Source organism: Erinaceus europaeus, chromosome 1, assembly GCF_950295315.1.
Source record: "Erinaceus europaeus chromosome 1, mEriEur2.1, whole genome shotgun sequence".
In the NCBI taxonomy this organism is placed as follows: Eukaryota; Metazoa; Chordata; class Mammalia; order Eulipotyphla; family Erinaceidae; genus Erinaceus; species Erinaceus europaeus.
The window spans coordinates 155083490-155109273 of NC_080162.1; the positions used below are offsets into that span (position 1 = coordinate 155083490).

The window sequence follows — 25784 nt, forward strand, 5'->3', positions numbered from 1 at the left end:
CAGCTGATTTCTTTTTCCTCAGTTGATTCCTACCCAGCTACTGAAGCCTGAAAAGTATGGTGAAGATGATTATAAGCCATATGCCAATGCTTATATATTTTTCTATATACTATCTTTTTATTTATTTATTTATTCCCTTTTGTTGCCCTTTATATTGTTATAGCTATTATTGTTGTTATTGTTGATGTCATCATTGATGAATAGGACAGAGAGAAATGGAGAGAAGAGGGGAAGACAGAGAGGAGGAGAGAAAGACAACTGAAGACTTGCTTCACCGCCTGTGAAGCGACTCCCCTGCAGGTGGGGAGCCAGGGGCTCGAATGGGGATCTTTATGCTGGTCCTTGTGCTTCACACCATGTGCGCTTAACCTGCTGCGCTACCGCGCAATTCCTAGAAAGATATACACCTGCAGACCTACTTCACTACTTGTGAAGCAACGCCCTTTCAGGTGGGGAGCCGGGGGCTTGAACCAGGATCCTTATGCTGGTCCTTGTGCTTTGCGCCACCTCCCCTTAAACTGCTGCACTACCGTCCGACTCTCTTTTATCTTATATACATTTATTTTGAAAATTCTTTACATATATATCTTTTCACCATTTGCTTTCAAAAAACTACTTATGAGTTCAGAATAACAATTTTATGAGATAAAGCCATTTAAATAATCACTACATATTGACCATACCTTGAGAATCTTGCACATAATCTCATAGACTGAAAATGTTTTCTCTGCTCTGGTCCAGTCCCAGGTGGTTACCTTTAAAACATGAGAAACTGATAGACCACTGAAAAAAGAAAACATAACCCCTTTTCCTAATGTATTTATTTATTTATGTATTACAATCAAGGCTATTGCTGGGGCTTGCTGCCACTAGGCACTATGAATCCATAGCTCCAGATGGATGTATTTTCCTTTTTTCCCCTTATTTTTAATAGATAAGAAATAAAGAAATTGAAAGGGAGAGAGAGACAGAGGGAGAAAGAGAGATACCTGAATCTTCCTCACTGTAGGAGGACAGTGTGGCGGTCCAACCAGGATCCTTGCTCATGGTAATGTGTGCATCTAATGTGGCACGCACCACCTTCCATACCCCTCTTTCTTTTTGTGATCTATACCATATAATGTATAAATAACACATAAGCAGCTAGGCTACATACTCTCTTACTGTGAAGAAATTATTATAAAGGTCCAAGTATGATGTACTGAGTCCCTCTTCCAAATTTTACCACTTATCTTACTTTCATTAAAAGTTTTATATTTGATGCATCAATATTATAATCCAATACCTTTAGTTTTTTTAAATAATGTGCATTTTCTACATATCAATCCTATTTATATTCACACATACAATATTTTTCTCAGTTTACCATTAGTTATGCTCAAAGAATACTAGAGAGCTTGTTTGGAAGTTCTACCAGGAGAGCGCAGCTACTCATATACCCTCAACCGAAGACCAGTCGGTCTGTATTCAGGGAAGGCTGTCCTCTTCTACCAAGCTTGCAGCTTTGGGAGGAACGCACATGGAGCAGTGAGGGAGGAAGGACACACCCACCTAGCCAGCCAGATCAGCTGAATCAACCCTGGCAATCAATGGGGTGACAGATGTTGCAGACAGATCACCCTCACTTCCTTAAAGAATGCTAGATATCAATTTGAGTTAACTTTAATTTAAAAAAATTTTAATTTGTAACAAGGGTACATTTCCACATTTCACCAGTATAGGTGTTAATACTATCTCATCCTTCATCAAATTGGCATCCTGTTCCACTATAGAACTTTGGGCTGCTAGTAATATGATTCTGAAAGACTTGTACTACATATACATACTTTGACTTTCATAAATGCCTAAACAGAAATACTTTATAGATGTTTCAATTATTAGAAAGCAGGTATTTAAATCAAGAACACACATGCTGTATTAAATTAATGTATGTTTCAGGTATAGTCTCTTAGAATACTTCTGCCCTTTGTTATCACCTCAATTATCTTTTGAGAGGATTCTCAGTACTTCCGTTGGAATCCAAGGGATTTTTTTTTTTTGTCTAGAACATAGCTATGTTAGCATGATTTTCTTTCCCCAGAAATCTTAGGATTGACTACTGCATTCTTCACACCTTATTATCCAAATGTAGTGATATCATTTCTTTTTTTTTTTTTGTCAAGTTGATATCCCTTTGCTGAGACAACATAGAAAACATATAAACTGTTAAACAAAAGTACTTACTGGAGGTGCCAGGAATTTGTAAAGACAAGAGCCCCTTAGGGCTAGAAATGTGGGAGAATATACTCGATCTTGAAGGGGGTCCTGCTCCCGTACTTCACACCAGCCCATATAGACTATCTATAAGAAAATTAAATCCAATTAATAGTAAAAAAAAAAAGACCATTTAAAATGTCTCATGCATATTTTCATATCATGTAGAATTTTTATTTTATAATATTATTGAGTCAATTGATGCAAAGAGTACATTAACCTGATTTATTATTAATAAGTGAAAGTCAACCACACGCACATAAGTTTATAATATGTCTTCATTAGCATGTACCAAGTGTTAGTTCATGCAGTCCAACATGCCAACAAACTCATCTCCCATTATCTATCAATCTTACTTAATTTTTTCGTAGTTTAATTTATGTATTCACTCCCTAAGTTCTCCAATTGATGACATTCTAATATCTAGGAGCGTGCTTTCAGGACAAATTATTTGAATGTGTAAAGAAGAAAAATCAAAGAAAGATGCATGAGGAAGCATCCTGTGGTTGGTATGCCTCCTATACTTTGGGATGATTAACTTTATCGTGCTTCTCAAATAATGAGTTAACAGCATTTTCATAGAAAATTATAAGATTTCAAGGATATAATCTCATAACTATACATAGTCACTGTAAATCACCATATTTTCCTTCTAAGGTTGATGACCTGTCATAACCACAACAGTTCTCACAAAGTTCAAGAGACAGCTTCAATAGCATTGTTTTTACAAGTTTACTCGTTTTAGTCATCTATATTTCACATATGAGTGAAACAATTCAGTAGTTTTCCAGCTGTCTAAATATTTTGCTTAGCATAACCACCTCTGCTGAAGACCCCTAATTTCATGCTGACTGTTACTTGTTATTGAGGACCTCATGGCTTCATTTTGTCTGTTACTGGTTGCTATGTGCTTGTACTGCCGTTTTTTTACTTTTCTTTTCTTTCTGCTGTTCCATTTCCTTTGTTAAGAACCATGATGCCAGGCTATTTGCAGAAGTTCATCTGTTTCCTTTGTCACAATTTCTGCTTTCTGATGTAAATGGTTTCTGTTGAAGGTGATAAATTTATGACCATTCAACAGACTTCATAGGGGACAGCCTCAATCTATATGCTCTGATGAAACCTAGCACCCCTCTTAGAGTTGGGAATGACACAAAGGTGACCTGAGGCTAGACATAATATTCATGATGCCAGAAGACTTGTACATGCATGACATTTAGATTACCTTGCATGATCAGACATTAATTATCCTTATATACTCTGACATTTTCTGACCTGATAAATTTATCTTGACATTAACCATTATGCTATAAAAACTCTTGAAAATATACTTTGATGCTCCCCATTCTTCTTTGATACTTTGGTATACTTTTGCATACTTTGGTCAATAAATACTTTGATAGAGTTCTGGTTGGAGTCACACTCAGCAAAGACCCATCACAGGAGGCTTCATGTGTGTCCACTTCCAGATTCTTCTCTTACCACTGATAGTACTTCAAATAATTTAATCCTGGTTTATGATGGAAATCTGGATCCAAGCACACCTCCAGTTCCAATCATTTTATTCCAATTTGATATAATTTAATCTTTTTTGATTGTAGAGTAAGGATATACATATTTTAGTTACAAATTACAAAAATGTTTTTCATATGCTAAATAGTAGGGGGGACAGTTATTTTGCCCCAGATCATAAATGTAATGAATAAAATTCCAAAAGAAACTTAATGGAAGATAAACCAGTCTTCTTTTTATCATTTATTTGTTGTGGGTTCAAACATATGCATGAATACTTAAATGAGTATTACATTCCTAAGAATATATTTACATAATCACTGTATATCATTCCATTTATTCTTTCATAATCTATGTGGTAGATGTATCTGAGAGGATACATTTCTCACCTCATATAAATTACTTGCCTATATAGTTGACAAAACGTTATTTGCTGCTTTCACACTTTTCCTTTTTTTTACTGTGAGATTTATTATGTCTAATAGAATACTGCTATGATTAATAAGATATTATTAAACATGATACATGAAGAGTTAGTGACTGGTTTGCTTTTATGCCACAACTGTTTAAAAAATATCTAAGATAAAGAAGACAGAATATGGTAGAGTAGAAATCAGAGAATCCTAACTACTCTCTAGATCCAATTATAATCTAATTTAGTCTATTGTCTAATGTCAAACCTTCAGTTAACTTGCAAGCTAACAAATAGAAATAAATATGATTGCTGAGTTCTTTGTTTTAATATTTATTTGTCAGGCCTTAAGCCACACCCCCACCCCGCTCTACTCCATCCTCCATTGCTAATATTACTATTACGGTCTATTTACAAAATCATTGTTTTGCCGCCCTGCCAGAAGGGTATTAAATAATCCCACCAGTTAAAACTTTCGCAACAGTTGCTAAGGGAGTTGCTACCTACCCTGCTCTTTTCTTTTCTCCACCCCCTTTCCTAGCCATTTCCTTTTCTAACTTGCCACTTCTGTTTCTAAGAGATAAAAGCGTTGTCTCTGATCAATAAAGACAAATTGAGTTTCTGCTCCGTCACGAGTTCCTGGTCTCTCTCCAGTGTTGCTTAGTAAGCAGCAACCCAGGTTGGCTCCGGTCTAGTTCTCTCCAACCCAGAGAGCATGTGCCCAGGAAGAAACGCCCAGCATTTACTTATTTATTTATTTATTTATTCCATTTTTTTGCTATTGTTTTATTGTTGTTGTTTGATTGATGAGTTCTACCCAGTTGAGTGGGTGGTTGTTTTGCTCTGATGTATTGCTGGGGTAATAACTGATTCAGATTATATATATATATATATGTCTTACCAATTTTTTAAGAGAATAGAGCAAAAGCTCTAAAATTTTATCAGTAAAAAAATACCTAGAATCACCAAAACAATCCTGGAAAAAAAAAGGAAAACAGAACTAGATGCATCATACTCCCAGATCTTAAACTATATTATAGGGTCACTGAAATCAAAACTGCCTGGTACTATAACAAAACCATACATAGTGACCAGCGGAATGGAATTGAGAACCCAGAAATAAGCCCCTGCAGTTATGAACACTTAATTTTTGACAAGGAAGCCCAAACCATTAAATGGATACAGAAAGTCTATTCAGTAAATGTTGTTGGGAAAATTGGGTTGAAGAATGTTCAGAAGAATGAAAGTAAACTACTACATTTCACCAGAAACAAACACAACTCCAGGTGAATCAAGGACTTATTAGACCAGTAGATATCAAATACTAAAAGAAAAATATTGGTGGAAATCTCCAAAAAAATTTATAGGCATCTTCAATGATATAAAGCCAATTTCAAGAAAGACAAATGTTGTATGCTTTACATTGGGTTCTAGTTCTCCCCCGCCAAGAGAATTAGATCAGTCCAGTTAATTTTGCGGGCCCGCTTGGCCCTGCCCCTAGGGACCCCGCCAGAATTCGAGGGTTCCTGAGTTATAGAGTAAGAGAGAGAGGGTTCCTGAGTTCCAGAGTAAGAGAGAGTGCTTGTGCCGCCGCAAAGAGACAGCAGAGTTCTGTTTGGTGATTAGTTTGGTTTAGTTTATGAATCGTTGTTCCTGAATAAAGAAATACAGCTTCCCTGCCCAGCCGTTGTCTCCGCGTCTCTGTTACCCGCCCATGAAGCTAGCCTCACAGCAAGAGCCGCCGAATTTTAACAACAGACAAAACCAAAAATAAAACTGTAGGACTCCATCAAATTTAGAAGCTTCTGCACAGCAAAGGAAACCAACACCCAAATAAAGAGACTTCATACAGAATGGGAGATCTTTACATGAAATACACCAGACAAAAGTCTAATAAATAAAATATGTAAAGAGCTCAGCAAACTCAACAACAACAACAATGACAAAATGCAAAAATCAGGAAAGGATATGGACAGAATATTCATCAAAGAGATTCAAAAGGCCAACAAACATGGGGAAAAAATGTTCCAAGTCATTGATTGTCAGAAAATGCAAATAAAGAAAACTATTAGATCCCATTCCACTCCTGTGAGAATGTCATTGATTAGAAAGGATAGTAACAACAAATGTTGGAGAGGTTGTGGGGACAAAAGAACTCTCCTGCACTGCTGGTGGGATATAAATTGGCCCAACCCCTGTGGAGAGCAGTCTGGAGAACTCTCAGAAGACTAGAAATGGACCAATCCTATGAAAAGGCAATTCCTTTCCTGGCAATATATTCCTCAGTGCCAATCACACTCATCCAAAAAGATCTGTGTATTCCTTTGCTCATAGCAGCACAATTTAATAGCCAAAACTGGATTAACCTAGGTGTCCAACAACAGATGAGTGGCTAAAAAAACTGTGATATATAGCACAGTTTACTCAGTTATTAAAATTAATGAATTCATTTTTTTTAAGTTTTTTTCTTTTTTTTAAATATTTATTTATTTATTCCCTTTTGTTGCCCTTGTTTTATTGTTGTAGTTATTATTGTTGTTGTCGTTGTTGGATAGGACAGAGAGAAATGGAGAGAGGAGGGGAAGACAAGAGAGGAGGAAGAAAGATAGACACCTGCAGACCTGCTTCACTGCCTGTGAAGCGACTCCCCTGCAGGTGGGGAGCCGGGGTTCAAACCGGGATACTTATGCCGGTCCTTGTGCTTTGCACCACCTGTGCCTAACCCGCTGCGCTACAGCCCGACTCCCATGAATTCATCTTCTTCACCTCATTTTGAATGATGCTTGAAGGAAGCATGTTAAATAAGACAAACCAGAAAGAAATGGATGAATTTGGGATGACTGCTCTTATAGACAGTAGTTGAGAAATAAGAACAGAAAGGGAAACAAAAGCAGAACTTGGACTGAGTTTGGTGTATTATACCAACGTAAGGACTCTGAAGGTGTGGGACTCTCAGATCCTGGTGCATGATGGTGGATGAGGATCTAGGCTGCAGGTTGGAGTGTTTTGGAGAAAACTGAATAATTTTTTAAAAATTTTTTAATATTTATTTTATTTATTCCCTTTTGTTGCCCTTGTTGTTTTATTGTTGTACTTATTATTGTTGTTGTCGTTGTTGGATAGGACAGAGAGAAATGGAGAGAGGAGGGGAAGACAGAGAGGAGGAGAGAAAGATAGACACCTGCAGACCTGCTTCACCGCCTGTGAAGCGACTCCCCTGCAGGTGGGGAGCCCGGTTCAAACAGGGATCCTTATGCCGGTCCTTGTGCTTTGCGCCACCTGCGCTTAGTCCGCTGCACTACCGCCCGGCTCCCAAAAACTGAAAATTTTTATACATGTACCAACAACTATATTTACTGTTTACTGTAAACCATTCATTTTCTCAGTAATTTTTAAGAAAAATATATTTTAAAAAATGTCTGTATGGGTCCAGGTGGTGGCACAGCTGGCTGAGTGCACATTTTACAGTTCACAAGGACCCAGGTTTGAGCCCCTGGTCCCCACCTGCAGGAGGAAAGCTTCACAAGTGGTGACGTAGTGCTGCAGGTCTCTCTGTCTCTCTCCCTATCACCCCCCTCTCTCTCAATTTCTGACTGTCTGTATCCAACAAATAAATAAAGATAAGAAAATAATTAAAGGAGTCAGGCGGTAGCACAGCGGGTTAAGCGCAGGTGGTGCAATGCGTGAGGACCGGCCTAAGGATCTCTTGAGCCCCTGGTTCCCCACCTGCAGGAGAGTCGCTTCACAGGACGTGAAGCAGGTCTGCAGGTGTCTAACTTTCTCCCCCCCATATTCCCTTCTTCACTCCATTTCTCTCTGTCCTATCCAACAATGACATAAATAACAACAATAATAACTACAACAATAAAACAAGGGCAACATCACAACCTATCCAACGCAACGATTGCCACCTCAACATGCTTCACCTCAGACTGTGTCCAGAGACTTCACGTGTGGAATGACAACCCTTCAGCTTCATTACTCGGGTGAGACCTTTCCTTTTATAGTACACTCTAATTTCATCTCAGATAGTTCACTTTCTAACAAAGTCCCATAATCTAGATATACACCAGTTTCTGTGAGAGAGAGCTTATGTGCACACGTATCCATAAACTACTGCAAAATATATACCTGAAAGCAGAAGTACACTAGAGTTTGCAGTGAGTACCTCCCTAACACTTCCTCTGCACTATTCCAAGCTTGGGATCCATGATTGCTCAACAAATTGTTTGGCTTCGTATGTTAACTCTCTTTTCAATCACCAGGTTCCAGATGCCACCAGGATGCTGGCCAGGCTTCCCTGGATTGAAGACCCCACCAATGTGTCCTGGAGCTCAGCTTCCCCAGAGATACAACTTACTAGGGAAAGAGAGAGGCGGACTGGGAGTATGGACCGACCAGTCAACGCCCATGTTCAGCGGGGAAGCAATTACAGAAGCCAGACCTTCTACCTTCTGCAACCCTCAATGACCCTGGGTCCATGCTCCCAGAGGGATAGAGAATGGGAAAGCTATCAGGGGAGGGGGTGGGTTATGGAGATTGGGTGGTGGGAATTGTGTGGATTTGTACCCCTCCTACCTTATGTTTTTGTTAATTAATCCTTTCTTAAATAAAAAATTTAAAAAAAGGGCAACAAAAGGCAATAAAATATTTTTTAAAAAAGAAAATAATTAAATATCTGCTTTGAAAAAATTGCCTGTATGGTTCAGGAGGTTGCACAATGGATAACACATTGGACTATTAAGCATGAGGTCCTAAATTCAATCTCTGGCAGCACATGTACCAGAGTGTTATCTGATTCTTTCTCTCTCCTCCTATCATTAAAAAAATACAATATTGGGAGTCGGGCTGTAGCACAGTGGGTTAAGCGCAGGTGGCGCAAAGCACAAGGACCGGCATAAGGATCCCGGTTTGAACCCCGGCTCCCCACCTGCAGGGGAGTCGCTTCACAGGTGGTGAAGCAGGTTTGCAGGTGTCTATCTTTCTCTCCTCCTCTCTGTCTTCCCCTCCTCTCTCCATTTCTCTCTGTCCTATCCAACAACAACTACAACAATAAAACAACAAGGGCAACAAAAGGGAATAAATAAATAAAATAAATAATAAAAAAACTTAAAAAAAAAAACAATATTAAAAGAGTATCTGTATTGTTCCCATATTGCTGAGATAGAAGTCAGTAAGCACTTGCAGGAAATCAAACTTGGATTAATGACATGCATATGACTCAGAAAATGCTGATATATATATATATATATATATATATATATATATATATATGGTTTACAATGATCCTCAGATTGTAGTTTATCTAAGCTCCTGAATAATGAAACAGAAATTTCAGGATGGTAATGTGTTACTAAAATATGATAATAATTGTAATGGGGGAGGGGAGATAGCATAATGCTTATACAAAAAGATGTTCATGCCTCTGGCTACAGAGTCCTAGGCTCCATTCCCAATACCACCGCAAGCCAGATCAGCACAGTGCTCTAGTAAAAAAAATGCACTATATGTTGAACAATCTTGCATTTAAACAGATTTTCTCACTCAACAGAAATAATTCCAAGGGTAAATGCTTTGCCATATGTACGAATTCAGGTTAGATTCAGGCCCCCACAACACTGGGGAAATGTTTTGCACAGTGGTCTCTCCCTACATCTGTTTCTATATTGTATATACACATGCAATATTTTAAAATGTACAGTAATCAGGCTTGCGTACAGCTACTACATGCACCAGAGGAAGCTACAGTGCTGTGCTATATATTGGCTCTATGCAAGGAAAACCTGCAGTCAACAACAACACAATGACAAATATAATCATATTTTAAGACATAGGGGTTGGGTGGTGGCAAACCTCATTGAGCACACATGTTACAATATGTAAGGATCCTGGTTCAAACCCCCAGACCAACTTGCAGGGGGAAAGCTTCACAAGTGGTGAGATAGTACTGTAGGTCTCTCTCTCCCTCTCTCTCCCTCTGTCTCCACTTTCTCTCTGCATTTCCTGGATGTCACTATCCAATAAATAAATAAATACTAATTCTTCAAAACATTAATATAACTAACAACAGAAAAATAACTAAAATCATAGGATAAATAATATCTATTACGAAAGAAAAATATTAGGTGAAATATCTCACTTATACACAGTAAAGTATAAAAATATAAAATATCTTTCTCTTAATGTCATATTTATTGGTGTATGTTGGGATAAATAGTGATATATAGATAAGTAGCTAGATGAGGCAGGTAGTTAGATGCCAAAACACTGCTCCATTACATGCCATAGTGGGTCGGGACAGAACATGGGGCCTCACACATGGAAATGATGTTTTCTACCTGCTCAGTCACCTCCCCAGGTGAAGAAAATTTATTTAATTCATATAAAGATATTTACACTTAGTTATCAACCATAATTTGAGGTTTTATTCAATTCTTTAAGGAAAGAAAAATATGTATTAGATATGGAAAAAGTTATAGTTTTATCATATGAATATGAATACATGGTATATGATTTTAATGAAATGATTATAATTAATATTTACTTTGCCAATGTTGTTGGATATGAAATAATAATTAAAAAATATATTACTGAGTATCTAAAATTGTAGAAAATAGAAATTTTAAAATGAGGCAGTAGGGAGTTGGGTGGTAGCGCAGAGGGTTAAGCACACACGGCACAAAGTGCAAGGACCCTGGAAAGGATTCTGGTTGGAGCCCCCAGCTCCCCACCTCAGGGGAGTTGCTTCACAGGTGGTGAAGCAGGTCTGCAGGTGTCTATCTTTCTCTCTGCCTCTCTGTCTTCCCCTCCTCTCTTAATGTCTCTCTGTTCTACCCAACAATGACTCAACAACAATTACAATAATAAAACAAGGGCAACAAAAGGGAATAAATAAATATTAAAAATATAAAGTTTTAAAAAATGAGGCAGTAATGAAAATATGAAATTACAGAAAATGTAGTTAAAAAAGAGGAACAGCAAACAACAGAATAGTCTTGTAATTAATAATATTGAAAAAAACATAGTATTTAAACACATAACAATGAACATCACCATCATATGCTAAAACCAACTCAAATGGTAGACCTGAATGTAAAGCATAAAACTTTAAGAAGTGGGAGTTGGGTGGTAGCACAGTGGGTTAAGCGCAAGGACCAGTGAAAGGATCCTGGTTCGAGCCCCCGGCTCCCCACCTGCAGGGGAGTCACTTCACAGGCGGTGAAGCAGGTCTGAAGGTGTCTATCTTTCTCTCCCCCTGTCTTCCCCTCCTGTCTCCACTTCGCTCTGTCCTATCCAACAATGACGACATCAATAACAGCAACAATAATAAATACAACAATAAAACAACAAGGGCAACAAATTAAAAAAAAAACTTTAAGAAGTATAATGCAGTAACACTATACATATTCTCTTATATCTTCCAAAGTGACTACTCTGAAAAGACAGAACCAATTTTTGAGGAAGACAAATAATAATATAAATATACTTTATGGTTGGTGAAGATTTGATACCTCCCTTCTAATATATTCTCAACACAAAAGTGTATATAAGTAGGCTAATTTGCATATACCTAGAATACTTGGTATAGTACTTATCTGAATGTATTTTAAAAATAACATTCAATATGGACAACTAGTAACGGTTTTATAACCAACTTATTTTTTAAAAAACATAGTTTTGTGTATTTTATAGGAAGGGGTTAATTTGATGAAGATTATTAAAGTACCCTATAATTTAGGACCATTGCAATGATATGAAATTTTAGTTAGCATGAAATATGTTAACTTTAACCATCATTATATTTTTCAATTAACTTAGACCACTGAATTTCTTTTTGACATGAGAGAGTTTATAGCTCTATAGCTTTTTTTTTTTTGCATTGACAAAATAGAATAGAGTTATTCTGATGCAGTCATTAAGGGATCAATGCTATGTTAAATTTTTAAAAATAAATTTACTTATTTATTTATTTATTTGTTTACTTATTGTTGATAGAGACAGATAAATTGAAAGGGAAGGGCAAGAAGGAAAGAGAGATGTGAAGCACTGCTTCACAGTTGATGAAGCTTCTCCTCTACAAGTGGGAGCCAGGCGTTTGAATCCTGGTCCTTGTGCACTGTAATGTGTGTACTCCACCAGGTACACCACCATGCAACCCCTATGTTGATACTTTAAAAAGAAATGTCACTAACTATAATTTTTCTACATATATTTTGGTCACTTCATTGAGGAAATAATTTATAAGAGACTTATTGTCACAGGCATAATTTTACTATTTTGAATTGAGCAGAGTTTTGAGAAGTGAGCTGAGAATATAAATAATAGAGAGGATTATCACATCTCTAAGGGATATTTCTTCACTCTGTTCCTTTGGCTGAAAATTAGTCACTTTATTTTCTATGTTAAGGCAAGTATCCTTCTCAATAATGCAAGATGTTTCACTTTGGACCGTGTCCAGAGATGCCAAGCCTTGGATATCAACCATAAGTTTCTAATACTCTGGTGAGGCCTTTCCTAGCTCATAGGATTCTAGTTCCATTTCAGGTGGCAACTTCAAAAAAGTTACAGAACCTAGATATAGACCAGGGCCCATGAGATAGGGCACATGTGCATGCATATCCATAAGTTAGGGGAACATATATACCTTAAAGTAAAAGTGTGTAATAGTCTACAGGACTCAATAAGTGCAGCATGCAAGTAGAAAGACCTTAAAAAGACACTACAAAGTACTCAAATATTTTCTTCTTTTTTATAATATTATTTATTTGTTAGTTTTAGAATATTTTTATGTATTTATTAATGGATAGAGACAGAGAAATTGAGATGGTAGGGGGAGATAGAGGAGAGTGAAAAAGACAGAAAGATTAACTGCAGCCTAGTTTCACTACTTGTGAAGCCTTCCCTGCAGGTGGCAACCAGGGGCTAGAACTTGGCTCCTTGTGTCCTGTAATGTGTACACTTAACCAGAAACACCACCACTTGGCCCCCAAATCTACCTTCCTCACCTACTTCCTATTTCATTTACCTCAGTCACCCAAGTCTAATCCTGTCACATAAAGTAAGAACTACAAAACCAGGATAAGGGCAAGAAATCGGCAATCATTAATGCTGGTCCTTTTGGTCACTATCAGGCCATCCCATCATTCGGGCCCCTAGTTAGGGAATCCTGAGATTCCCACATAGAGATGATGGGCCTAGATCTCTGAAAGATCCCTCTCTACACCATCACTGGTCATCTCCATCAGGAACGTCATAAACCCTTGTTGTATGCTTTACATTGGGTTGTTCTAGCTCTCCCCCTGCCAAGAAAATTGGTTCAGTCCTGCTAGTTTCACGGGCCCGCTTGTCCCCGCCCCAAGGAACCCTGAGAGAGTTCCAGAGTTCCAAAGTTCGAGAGTTCTTGGTGCTGCCATGTGAGAAGGAGGCAGGAGAGTTTTTGTTTGGTGATTAGTTTGGGTTAGTTTATGAATCGTTGTTCCTGAATAAAGAAATATAGCTTCCCTGCCCAGCCGTGTGTCCATGAGTCTCTGTCTACCACCGCGACGCTAGCCCGCCCTGCTGGAGCCCCTGAATTTTAACAACAAACCCTCTTATGGGCCTCTACAGAAATTTGCCCTCAATGTAGAACAACAATAGTGGAAGCTGTCCACCTCTCCAAAGGGAGGCTGGGTCAACACATTCTGCCACTTGAGGAAAACTGGTCCTAAAATGAGTGCATCCTAGAATGTTCCTAGCTGTGACCATGGGATTTGAGGCTAGTCCCATAGAGATGCAGAGGTTGTACAGGCTCCTATGCTAAATATGAATAGACATGGGTCCTAGGTCATATTATAGATGGGGGGTGGGGGGTTTACAGTTAACAGTATTTATATATTTTACCTATATTTGGGAGCTACTCTATGCTCTGATCCAGCTATCTAGTACTATTCCAACTCTGATACTATCTCCCTAGACAATACGTTTGCTCCACCTGCCTGTTATCTATGGGAGTCAGGCAAAAATTAGTAAAGTCATGGGCCACTCCGAATATACCTAATAGACTTCCTAGCTTCTTCCAACATGAGGACCCCAACTCTCATCTGCTATACTCTTACCTTTAGGTTCCTGATTATTAAACAATTTGTTCTGCTTTATATTTAAATGCTTTTCAGCCACCAAGTTGCAGATGCTACAACCATGATGCCAACCTAACTTCCCCAAGTAGATGACCTCACTGATATGTCCTGGAACCCCACCTCCCCAAAGCCCTACCACACTAGGAAATGATAGAAACAGGCTGGGGGTATGGATTGACCTGCCAATGTCCATATCCAGTGAATAAGCAATTACAGAAGCCAGACCTCCCACCTTATGCATCCCATAGAGATCCATACTCCCAGAGAGATAAAAAATAGAACCTTCTAATAGAGGGGATGGGATATGGCACTCTTGGTGGTAGGAACTGTAATCATCTTGCACCACAATCTTATCAATATTTATTAAATCACTAATTTTAAAAAGCCACTCTTGAAAAATCTTTACCAAGTTTTGTTAAAAATAATTATATGTTTCAAGAGACATGAAACAATTTCAGTAAGGTCTTCAGACACATGTCACAGAGAAGAATAAATCTAAATAAAAATCTTGAGTAAAAAACTATTACAAACATAAATGTCACTAAAGCAGACTATGTTTAAAGCAAATATAATTAATAGGATATATATGCATGTGATCATAGAATGACTAGAGAACATTATGTATTACTGTAAAGTAAATATTTTGGTAGTTTGCCTATTTTTCAATTTAATTGAGGTATAACTAAAAAACAAGTTAGGACATATTTAAAGTGGACATCAGAATATATGAATCGTAGTAATATATGCATCGCTGATATCAATAGATACATACTTTGTGAAAAAAATTTCCAGCTAGTTTAATAACCTGTTATTTTATAAGTTCATGTGTTTATATTAAAGTTCTGAAGTCTTTTTTTACATTGAAGAATCATAGGCATAAAACACTATATTAGGGAGTCGAGCAATAGCACAGTGGGTTAAGCGCACATAGTGCAAAACGCGAGGACCAGTGTAAGGATCCCTGTTTGAGCCCCTGGCTCCCTACTTACAGGGGAGTCGCTTTACAAGCGGTGAAGCAGGTCTGCAGGTGTCTGTCTTTCTCCCCCGACCTCTGTCTTCCCCATTTCTCACCATTTCTCTCTGTCCTATCCAACAATGATGACATCAATAACAACAACAACAATAACTACAACAATAAAAAAGGGCAACAAAAGAGAATAAATAAATAAACATTTAAAAACATTATATTAGCTTTTACTATACACTAAAATAATCAGATATTTGTACCTTTTGCAAAATGATCATTGTCATATGCAAGTTAACATACATGACTGTATATAATTGCATTTTTCTTTTGTGATAAGAATGTTTAAGATCATACTTGATGCCTTGAAAATATGCAATGCAGTATTAACTATAGTCACTCAAGTCTTCTTTCTGAGGAATCTTTGTGTAGACCTTTGCTGTTAAGTCTTGGGTGAGCTCAGACACTGTTAACAGAAGAGTTTCCTTTGTTCTCATTCCATTGTTTTCTCCAATTAGTGAACATCACTCCCAGGAGGTAAAGTCATGCAGTTTAAGTCACAGCACAACACAGTCTTTTCAAATTGGCATCAAACTCAACATTTATCAGGCTAAGAAGCCAGTTGACTTCCATTTTGATAAAGTAGAGATCTAGCCTGGTCCCTCTGTCCCTTCTAGGAAATTACCTTTTCCCTAAGACCATTATCACTGTCAGTTACCTCCACTGGGTTAGATGTTTTATCAAATGCTTTTATTTTGCAGAGTTCCATAAGACATTTTCTGGGCTAATGTTTCTCTCAAAGAAATCTTAGTAAAATGGATTTCAGGAAGCTTTAACTGCAAAGAAGACACAAAGTATGCCAAATGAACCCTTAGTGTTCTGATACAAGCAGAAAGAAGTAATCTTCACTTTTGGTAGAAAAATGCATGGTTGATTATGAGTTTACAAATGAACCGACTGTCATTTTTCTATCAGCTGTAGGAAACAGACTCTTCCCCTATTACCAGCTGTTTCCCTGAAAATCACTGCTGAGCCAGCAACAACACTGTAACAGCACGCAGCCACTCCAAGAAGAGACCATGGCAATTACTCTGATTTGTCACTACAAAGCATTGGTTATAAAGGCTTCTGTCAAGACTTTGAAATTAAATAGCTTGGGATTCTGCCAGGATATTTTAGAGAGCAGTAATCAGAAAAGAAAAAGAGATCAATGTCAGCATAAGAAAGCAGGTAGACTAGAGAGCAGAGGCTGACTGCATTCAGAAGAAATAGGATGGCTATTTCCAGGCAACATATGGCGGTGTCGTTTGAAACACATTGTTCATCTCAGGTTGACATTTTTTTTTTCCGGTGATTAAAATTATTCTAGGGGATCTTGATTGAGGGACAAATATTGTTATTATTATTATTATTATTATTATTTTGCCAGATTGGTCAAATACAATGTTTTTTAAAGATTATGCATATCAAAGAGCTGATAACTTGAACACTTTCCCTACACCCCAAATTAGAAGTTTCTGTTTAATTCTGACTAAGTCAAGTCTCTGTCATAAACATATACATACTGCAATAATATAAGATTAGATATACTTGGGAAAACTGAGGACATTATTTAAAAAAGTAAAATATGTATTATTTGAAAAGTAAGAAGTCCTGTAGCCATGTGGTAGACTGTCTAATATATTGCTCAGGTGACCATGATGGAGGGCTCAGGTTCAAATCCCTGATCCCCACCTGTGGGGAGAGGGAGGTACTTCACAAACTGTACAGCAGTGCTGCCAGTGTCTCTCTCCATTTCTTTTTTCTTTTCTTTTCTTTTTTTTTTTTTTTACCAGAGCACTGCTCAGCTCTGGGTTATGGTGGTGCTGGGGATTGAACCTGGGACTTTTGGTGCCTCAGGCATGACAATCTCTTTGCATAACCATTACGCTATCTCCCCAGCCCTCCATTTCTTTCCCTTCAGCTGTTTCTCTCTGTCTCTGTAAGAAAAAGAACATGAGAAAAAAAAAATCACCAGTAGTTTCTTTCCCTCTCTCTTGGGATGAGCTAAAATAAATAAAAAGAATTATTGTGCACCAAAGCAAGCAAAGCACTCTGGGGAAGGAGGGCAGGTAGGGGCCTGTGGGAAAGGCTTAGGGGTCCTAGTATATGACGGTGGAAAAGAATCTAAATTGAGGGTGAAAATATTTGGCAAAAATCTATCACAGGGAGATGAAATATTGTACCCATGTGTTAATAACTATACACTATTACCCCTCAATAAAATTATGAGGGAAATATTAAATAATATTTAAAAAGTATTGTGAAGCAAAATTATAGTTATGCACACACAACACTAAAATTATCTGCCCCCTATGTGGACAGATCTCTGCAGATGTTTAGAGTAGTGAACAGTGATAGTGGATGGTCGTGTGTGTGTGTGTGTGTGTGTGTGTGTGTGTGGTATGTTCAGGGGCAACTGCTGGGAAGATGGCATAATAGTTATGAAAAAGACTTTCAAGAATGAGGCTCTCAGATCCCAACTTCAATTCCCACCATCACCATAGACTAGAGCTGAATAGTACTGTGGTGTCTCTTCCTTTCTTTAGCTATCATTAAAATAAATAATACATTTTATTTTTTAAAATAAAGTGTGCATGTGATAGACTAAGAAAAGATTAAGAGTAGTAATGCAACTGGAAGCAAGAAAACTGCCTTTAACCCTCTAAGTTTATTAGAATGCAGTTAAGAGAAGAAATTAGATACCACTGGAAAGAACTACAAGATCAATGGATTCACCACAGGTAAGCCTGGTTTCAATTAGAGCTGGGAGGTGAGAAGAATGCAGATGAAAGAATTCGAGAAAAAAAGAGGTATTTTCAGCTACATGACCTTGAATTGTCTATCTGAACCTTTATACTCCTATATTCAGGGCAAGAAATTGGGAAGGAAAGAGTTTAGAGTATAAATAATAAAAACAAAAAAGTTGTTATCTCTTTAGAACAGAATTTGTAATTGCACTTTCGTAGAATCGTCTATTAGTCATCTTTTGTGTCTAAATTTTTTTTTAGATCTACTTATTTATAAATGAGAAAAAGAAAGTGAAACAGAGCATCACCAGCACAAGCAGTTCCAGGGATAATATGAGAAACCTCAGGATTAGTAGTCCAACCCTAATTCACTTAGTAGTCCAACCCTTCCTTATTCACTGTGCCACTTCCTACTCTGTTCTCTGTCCCATTTGTTCATGTAGCTAACTCCTTCCTGATGTAAGTTAACCAACCCATATTATTTACTTAAGCTTTCAATATTTATTTCTGTAGTACCAATTCAGCTACTCAAACAATTTGCCAAATCCATTCTGGTGGTGAGATAAAAAGGTACTCTAACTCACAGTGACAGTGCACAAGAAACTTTATGACTGAGTAAAAACTGAAATCACTGGAACATTTGAGCACAGCATGATTGGTCATGAAAAAATGAAATATGCCATACCACCCATTTTATTTTTATATTTATTTATTTATTTATTCCCTTTTGTTGCCCTTTTATTGTTGTAGTTCTTGTTGTTGTTGCTAATGTCATTGTTGTTGGATATAACAGAGAGAAATGGAGAGAGATGGGGAAGACAGAGGGGGGAGAGAAAGAGAGACACCTACAGACCTGCTTCACTGCTTGTGAAGTGACTCCCCTGCAGGTGGGGAGCCAGGGGCTGAACCAGGATCTTTTCACTGGTCCTTGCACTTTGCGCCACCAGCGCTTAACCCACTGTGCTACCGCCCGACTTCCTCGTACCACCTACTTTAATAAGCAGAGATTTCATCATAGAAAAACCTCTGCTTATGAATATAATATATATATTCCATAAATATACTTATGAAAAAATGAACTTTCATTATAATGGTTTGTTCAAAATATCTATAATAGTATATATATATATGCTTATAAATATCCACTTTGAGGGACAAATTGTTGAATTACCTAAACATAGTTTTGTCTTTGAGTAGATAACACTACAGTAAAGATATAATTTGATTTCTTCTTTCAATAATTGCATAATGTTATTGGACATTGTAAGCACGACTTTTAGTGAATTCTCTTAGAATCAGTAATACATGTTTTAGTGTCTTACCAGATACCTACTTGAAATTTAAATGAAAGCAACAAATCAATCACAATTGTGACTTATTCTATTTTTACAGCTTTTTTCCTTCTATATAATTTAAGGGGGGAGTAAGTTTCATGTACAAAAGAGGCACATGAAGAGAATTATTTTAAATTTAGAATTTAGTGAGGTACTGAACATTAATGTTATATACTGATGAAGGCCAATGGCTAAAGGAACACAAGAATAAAAATGCCACTGAAAGGCAGATTGTTTTCTGAAAAGCAATTCTGTTAATAACAGATTATTTTGAGACATAATTAGCTTCCTTTTCTATAGAATTTTAAGTAACATTTCTATTTAATATATATTAAGCTTCTATTGTTGCATACATAATACAATATTATTGATTTTGAGTTTGTAGTTAACATTATTTCTTACACAGTTGCAATATTATTTGCCGGGATAGCCTGAGGGTACGTCTTCCCGAGCTACTGCTCTCTGGGTTGGAGAGAACTCAACTGGAGCTGATCTAGGCTGCTGTGTGGGAGAGGGATCAGGAACTCGTGCTGCACCAACTTCCGCAGGAGATACACTCTGGAACTCTCGGAGCCGGAAAGCAATTTCCAAGTGTCTTTAATCAGAAGAGCAGCTGTTTTTATACTCTCCAAGTAGGGTGGAAACAGGATGTGATATAGAGAGGGTGGAGAGAAAAGTGACTGGTGAAAATCAGAGTGTGACAAAGAAGGGATCAGTGTGTGACAAGGAGGGGGTGGAGCAGGAGAGAATCCTATCATAGAACCACCAATGCCCTGGAGTGCTTTATGTAAAAGTGATTTATGTAAATAGACCAAAGCTTTGGATCAGTAAAATCCCTATATAGGCATATGGTTAAGCAGAAGCCAGGGGGAGATGGCAACTACCCAACATCTCCCCCTTTCTTTTTAACTTTTTGCCATAGTATCAGGAGTGCGGGGCACTTTGTGAGGCAGGGAGACTGATAAGAGGCACACCTTTTTTGGGGTTCTACTGTCCCTCCTTGCTCAACCTCTCCGTGGAGAGAGAGACTAACAGGATTGACACACCCCTCAGGCTCAAGCCCTTCCAAGCTCAACCATATCCTCACAATTCCCCAACATCTTCCTCTTACTTAATGGCCATATATAACTGGGTCAATGTCTGTAAAAGGCTTCATCTCTGTCAGGGGAATAGCAGTGTAGGGGTGAACGGAAACCTGTTGGGAAGAAAGCAGAATGATAGTGTGTAAGTGTCTTCAAAAATAACTAGCACAAGACAGGGAGGGATAAGTAAGAGTAGCAAGAGACAGAGTGAGCCTGATGGGTGGAGGAGTGGGGGCCTGATAAGCCGAGGGGCTAGAGGGGTGATCTGGCATTGCAAAATCCCGAGTCAGCTGGCGGTAAGTTCTATGAACTGCTACAGTCATTCTTCAAGAAGTCCAGCAGTATAAAAGGAGTGTCCAGCAAGTTCTATAGAAGCATCAGTCCAATGTCAACGGCCAGGAAATAAATGCCACACGTCTATCTTGATGGAGGAGGACGGCCACCGGAACTTTTCTTCTCTGTAGAGAGTGACCTGGAACCGCCAAAACATGATGGGCGAAACAGAAGCAGGAAGAGCAGACACCGATGGTGGAGAGAAAGGCAGTAGGAAAGTCTTGTCCTTTGGAGTCTGTGAATCAGGTTCTCCAGATCGTGTCAGGTCACATCATGGGTTTCGGGGGATGGCTGTAATTGTAGGTGATGTCAGAGGTCAGGGGTCCAAGATGGATTTCTGGGGATTCTATATGAGCAGATGCTTCTTTATGCGAAGGCTTGTCATAGCTGTAGTCAATTACTTATGAAAAAACTTTGTAACAAATTAGAAGTTTACTACAATTGATAACTCAATGATTATAACTGGTTTAGGTATCTTTATAATTTTGTGTAAAGGTCATCTTACGTGACCTCATGTAGCAGTCTTTATATAGCAAAGTTTTCATACCGAATTTAAGTCACATATATTGATTCTTGACTATTTTTACATTGGGTTTTTAAGCAAACTCAGGTTACTAGAGTTAACACATTTTAGTGACAATTTTTTTTTTTTTGGTACATTTACAATATCAGATTGATGCCAAATTTGTTGTGGATTAATTTCCACAAGATAGCTTACAGGACTTTTTTGGGGGCCCTCCAAAAATGTCCTGTATAGAGAATTTGTATTTTAACTTAGGAGATGATGAATTGTCACATTGAATATTTAGAGTTTTACCTTAAACACTCAGTTACTTAAATGAATTGATTTTACCTCTTCTCGTAAAAATGTAACTTCGAAGTTACAATTTAACTGTCAAGTTAATGTTTACCAAACTTGAAACACGCATATTAAACATATAGTTTATAACACACAGGAGGAGAAAAACTTGTAAATAAGATATATCATTTCAAATGTGAATTTAGAACTACTGTCATAGTTGAACCATCTTTACTCACACAGTTTAAGACTAAACATTTCATATTGATATCAAGACTTAAAAAAGAAATCAAAAGGGGGAATGAACAATTTTTGGACTGTTTCTGGACGTCTCCAGAAACCATGGCTGCGTCCAGCCGTTTGATATAAAGTCGGTTAACTTTCAGAGTACTCTGAGCACAATGGGTCATACAAAAATTTTGGTCACTCAACTCACTCAATTTTTTTTTTTTTCACTCACTCACTCACAAAACACAACTGGCCAGTCATAGCATAAGACATTCATTCGGGGCGGGGGGGAGAGTTCTGTGAATCAGATTTTTTTTTTTTGATTCTGCCATGCTGTATTATGGATCCTGGGGTGCATCCTGTAGCCAGTCCTCTTGCAGCCAGTCTTCTTGCAGTGTTTCTTGTTCTTCAGGGATATCAGCGCCATCATGTGGGTATTGCCGGACATGGCGGGCAGGAACCCAAACAGGCTTGGAGTAATTTTGTGGAAAAATACATGCGAAACCCCTCCCCATAGTCAACAGGGGGTCAGGTCCTTTCCAAATTTTATCAAGTGGGTCTTTCCATTTGACATTAATAGCTGGGAGGGTGGGTGGTGTTTGTCAATGAAGAATTATAGGAGGTTGGTCTGAGTTTTTGTAAATATTAAAGAGATTTAATGTAGTTAAGGCTTTTGCCAGCTGGATATTAGGGGGGTACATTTCCCCTTTTTCTTTATTTAATTGAGCGTTAAGAGTTTGATGGGCCCTCTCAACAATGCCTTGTCCCTGTGGATTATACGGAATGCCTGTAGTATGAGTAATGTTCCAGAGGGAACAAAAATCTTTAAATTGTTTGCTGGTAAAAGCAGGTCCATTATCCGTTTTAATTTGAAGAGGTAAGCCCATTACAGCAAAACAGGAGAGCATATAGCTTATAAGCTTTTTTGAGTTTTCTCCAGTTTGAGCTGTAGCCCACATAAACTTAGAGAAGGTATCAATTGAGACGAACACATATTTTTGTTTGCCAAAGTTAGGTATGTGGGTAACATCAATTTGCCAAAGAGCGTTGGCTTTTAAACCTCGAGGATTAACCCCTAGAGTCTGAATAGCAGGTGTTTTGATTAGACCTGCACAGGAGGAACATGTAGCAAGAATACATTTTAACTGTGGCAGAGGAATATCAGGAAATCAAGCTCGAAGACCTTTAAGATTAACATGGGTTAGGGAATGAAAGTCAGCAGGATTAGAGACAGAGGCTAGGAGAATTCCTGTGGAGGCAAGGCGGTCAGCTGCAGCATTCCCTTCGGATAGGGGACCAGGAAGAGGGCTGTGGGAACATAGGTGCTGAACATACAGTGGATGGGTTCGAGAACAGAGCATAGAGGCAATTTGAATTAAAAGAGGAGAAAGTGGGTTGTCATCGATTCTTACATAAGATCGAGCAAGCCATGGAAGTAAGTTAACAGTATACACACTGTCAGAAAAAAGGTTGAAGGATTCTGGTACAGCTTTTAATGCAAGGAAAACAGCATAAAGTTCTTTGTACTGAGGGGAATTATCAGGAAGTTCAGTAAAGAGAGGTTTGGGGTATTGCTGGTCTGGATAATATATAAGGGCAGCAGCTCCCTTTTTTCCACCATCAGTGAACACTGTAGGAGCAGAGGGGATGGGATCTCGAGAGAAAAGTTTAGGTACTAGTAGAGGCAACAGAGGTAAAGAAGCTATCAAATTATTATAGGGAAAATGATTATCTAATTGTCCTGGAAAACCCATTAAACTTATGGCAAAACGAGAATGGTGGCGTATGAGCCATTCTGTATCAGTGAGAGAAAAGGGAAGAATGATTGAATCTGGTTCCCTTCCTAAGACCTGAACCGATCTGTTTCTTCCTTGGCGAACCATAAATGCTAAGGCATCAATCTCGGTAAGGAGTCTTGGAGCTCCACCTACTGGCGTATGAAGCCATTCGAGAATGCCATGTTTCTGCCACAATGCCCCCACTACCGTGGGGGTGGAGTTAAAGATTAGAAGATTTACTGGAGAGGAGGGGGGAGAATCGAACGAGGTGCATGTCCTGGAGAGCCTGGTTAACTTTTTCCAGAGCCAAGGATGCTTCGGGGGTTAACATACGCTTTGAGGAGGGCTGTTTGTTTCCTTTTAACAGATCGAACAGTGGTTGCAGGCAGCTCGTAGGCAGATAAAGATACTGCCTAAGCCAATTCAAATTTCCAAGAAAACTTTGTAAAGAAGCAAGAGTGAGATTAGAAGGAAAAGTAACACAAGGTTTTAAAGGACGAATCTGCGTTAGGGAAATCTCTGAGCCTAAGAAATATATTGGAGGGATTAGCTGTATCTTCTCAGGAGCTACATTAAGTCCACTTCTCTTTAAGGCAGGGATTAGAAAATCAAGTAGGGCGGAGAGATCTGTATCTAATTCTCCCCATATTAACACGTCATCCATATAATGAAAAACCTTAAGGCCCTTATGAATATATGGAAAAAGGGCAGATTTAACAACCTCTTGACAAATAGTAGGACTATTAGCCATGCCCTGGGGCAGTACCACCCATTCAAATCTATCAGCAGGGCTGGCATTATTAATAGAAGGAACAGAGAAAGCAAAACGTTTACAATCTTGTGGGTGTAAGGGAATAGAGAAAAAACAATACTGTATATCAATAGCTATGATTGGAATTCCTGTGGGAATTGCGGAAGCAAGAGGCAAACCCCTTTGGGGGGAGACCCAAACCTGCATGGTTTTATTAACTGCACGAAGATCTTGGAGGAGGCGCCATTTTCCTGAGCGCTTTTTAATTACAAAGACTGGAGTATTCCATGGGCTCCGAGAATGACGAATGTGTCCCAAAGATAACTGCTCTGGACGAGTTTTTTAAAAATTTCTAGCTTCTCCCTAGGCAAAGGCCACTGTTCCACCCAGACAGGCTCATTAGAAAGCCAATCTAAGCGGGGAGTTCTGTTACGAACAGTGGCAGTTAGTATTGGGGGTGCTGGTTGGGTCTAGCAGTCTCACAGGAGTGAGTGTGGTGTCCTGCAGAGGTGTCTGAGGATATCACTACATCTAAAGATTCCAGCAAGTCTCTTCCCAATAAATTGGTGCTTATATCAGCTATTAAAGGCTGAAAGCGTCCGGTAGTCCCTTCTGGATCTTCCCACACAAGGGAATCTCGTGTGCGGAATGCCTGAGTCAATCCTCCAACACCATGTAAGCGTGGTCCTGGGAGGAGTTCCCAACTCTGGGGAACCTCTGCTTGTCTTAATATTGTCTTATCTGCTCCCGTGTCAATCAAACACTTAAAAGGAATATTACCAATCTTTACTGACATAGTTGGGTGACCCCTTTCTAAAACAGGGGTGGTCCATAAAATCTCAGGCTCTGAATTCGAGCTGTTCTCTTGCTCCAGCCGGTTATTTCTATGCTGGAAGTTCCCACATACCATGGGTTCCTCCTTCTGCTCACCCTCTGTTATTGTTACTTGGCGTGGTGGGTATAGCGACGGATTGGGTCCCAAGCTGGGCTTCTGTTTGTGGAAGAAGGGCACAGCACCAAGCGGGCGACCTGCTTCCTTCCCTCTTGGGGGCGGGGCTAAGGGAAGCCCCATACCTAGTTTAAATCCCTGTTTACATTTGGCAGAGGCGTGCCGTTCCTATGGAACCTTGACCAACAATCTCTCCTCCAGTGAAATCCTTTCTGGCATCTGGGACAAGGCATTCGTGGTCTCTGATTCCCTGTCTGGAGGCGGGGTTGCCCTGATTGGAGGTGGGGTCGCCCTGACTGGAGGTGGGGTCGCCCTGACTGGAGGCGGGGTCGCGGTCTATTTTCTGGACATTGGTTACGCCAATGCCCTTGGCGACCGCACTGAAAGCAAGCTCCTTTTTGCTTATGTAAGGTAGCTGCATAGGCCTGTAACATAGGTCCTTGAAAAGAGCTTGATCTGAGATCCTGTGTAGCTAAAATCCAAGT

General features: G+C 38.8%; 1 protein-coding gene across 2 annotated transcripts in view; it reads right to left on the reverse strand.

Annotated features, from left to right (window-relative positions):
- SNTG1 (syntrophin gamma 1) overlaps positions 1 to 25784 on the reverse strand; it is a 333984-nt gene that overhangs the window by 68419 nt on the left and 239781 nt on the right. For both annotated transcript variants that reach the window (XM_060198528.1, XM_060198531.1), the window contains 2 exons: positions 2224 to 2340; positions 684 to 755 (listed from right to left, as the gene is read on the reverse strand). In XM_060198528.1, the coding sequence (XP_060054511.1) occupies positions 684 to 755; positions 2224 to 2340 (189 nt within the window). The remainder of the gene's footprint in view (positions 1 to 683; positions 756 to 2223; positions 2341 to 25784) is intronic.